The sequence below is a fragment of the Entamoeba invadens genome (genome assembly GCF_000330505.1).
Source record: "Entamoeba invadens IP1 unplaced genomic scaffold scaff_1105074726139, whole genome shotgun sequence".
Classification (NCBI taxonomy): domain Eukaryota; phylum Evosea; order Mastigamoebida; family Endamoebidae; genus Entamoeba; species Entamoeba invadens.
Genome location: NW_004443617.1, coordinates 1 through 1,336, shown reverse-complemented (window position 1 = coordinate 1,336; position 1,336 = coordinate 1). Strand labels below are relative to the sequence as shown.

General features: G+C 30.6%; 1 protein-coding gene across 1 annotated transcript; it reads left to right on the top strand.

Moving 5' to 3' along the window:
- Positions 1–345: 345 nt before the first annotated feature.
- Positions 346–1,218, top strand: EIN_270500 (hypothetical protein; the record flags this gene model as incomplete). Its single annotated transcript, XM_004259542.1, has 1 exon — positions 346–1,218. One exon carries the CDS (start codon positions 346–348, stop codon positions 1,216–1,218), a length of 873 nt encoding a protein of 290 aa, XP_004259590.1.
- Positions 1,219–1,336: the final 118 nt, after the last annotated feature.

Here is a 1,336-nt window from a genome sequence, read left to right as displayed (position 1 = left end):
TACGAAAAACTGTGAATATTTTATTAAAACACAAAACCCCAAGTGAATGGTATTTATTGGGTAAAAAAAGAGTGTTAAAATAAAAATAAAACAACAGTTTTTTAAGAGGTTAAAACGGAATCATGGTATATGTCATTCATTAATAATAGTCTATTATTTGCAAAACAATAAAACTGAGACCACAAAAAGAACCCCTATAACGTTATTACCCACAAAATTTATAATTATTACACAAAGTTCCAAATTTTTGAAATTAAAATAAAACAAAGAGGAAATGTTGTTTGTTTTAATTATAAAATGTACTGTTCTCTTATTTAAAGACTTCATCTTTCTTTTCAAAGCGTTATGGGAGCAACTTCCTCTACGATTGGAATGATACCAAGAGAAAACACTGGGTCGGTTAAAGAATTGACAATGCTTTCGTTATACTCTCCATCTTCTCCCTTTTCAAAAATATCTAGTCCTGAAAAAAAATCGACATCAAGCAAAAAGGATGATACTCTTGATGAACTTGATATTGATATGTTTTACATTAAATCCGACAAAAAACGAAGTCAGTCGAGTCGTGAATACACAAAAAAGCCTTCGACGTTCTTTTCACATCGTAAGAGTAGAAATTGCGAGACTCGAATATCCAAATTAAAAATAACTAAAAATACCAAATGTGTAATTGATGACAAGTTGGTTCGACAGGACATAGGTGCATTAGAGCATAATTTCTTCTACTCATTTTTAATGGCGAAAGTGATGTGTGAAAATTTCAATTCAATTTACGACACTAAAATTCATGGATTTGATACACGTAATTTGCGAAGTGAAATATGTGGGAAAAGATCTCTTCTTTTTGTTTTTCAAACAAAAGAATACGTTTTTGGCTTTTATCAAAAGGACATGATTCCATTGGTGAAGTCTAATGAACCGACCCAAGTGACTTCCGAAGAGACTTTTCTCTTCTTCATGAAACGTGAATTGGAATGTCCTTTTCTCATCACCAAACGAGACCAAAAAAAGACGAATTTCTCGTTGTATGCAAACGATTCTACAACACTCATCTCGTGTTACTCTGCTTTTTGGTTGGATACAAATGGAAATCTCTCATTCAACCCACACATGAAAGACTCTTACAATATCAAATTAGAGTCTTACAGTCACTCACATCTAAGTTCTTCTATCAACAATCAATTCTGTGAAAGAATGTTAGTCCTCAAATGTTTATAGTTTCAAACTAATTCTTTGTATTTTTTGTTACGTCATCAATTCTATATATAAAACGTGTTTTTCTCTATTATATACAAAACTTTTATGATTAATTCTTATATTAATAAAAACTATATCA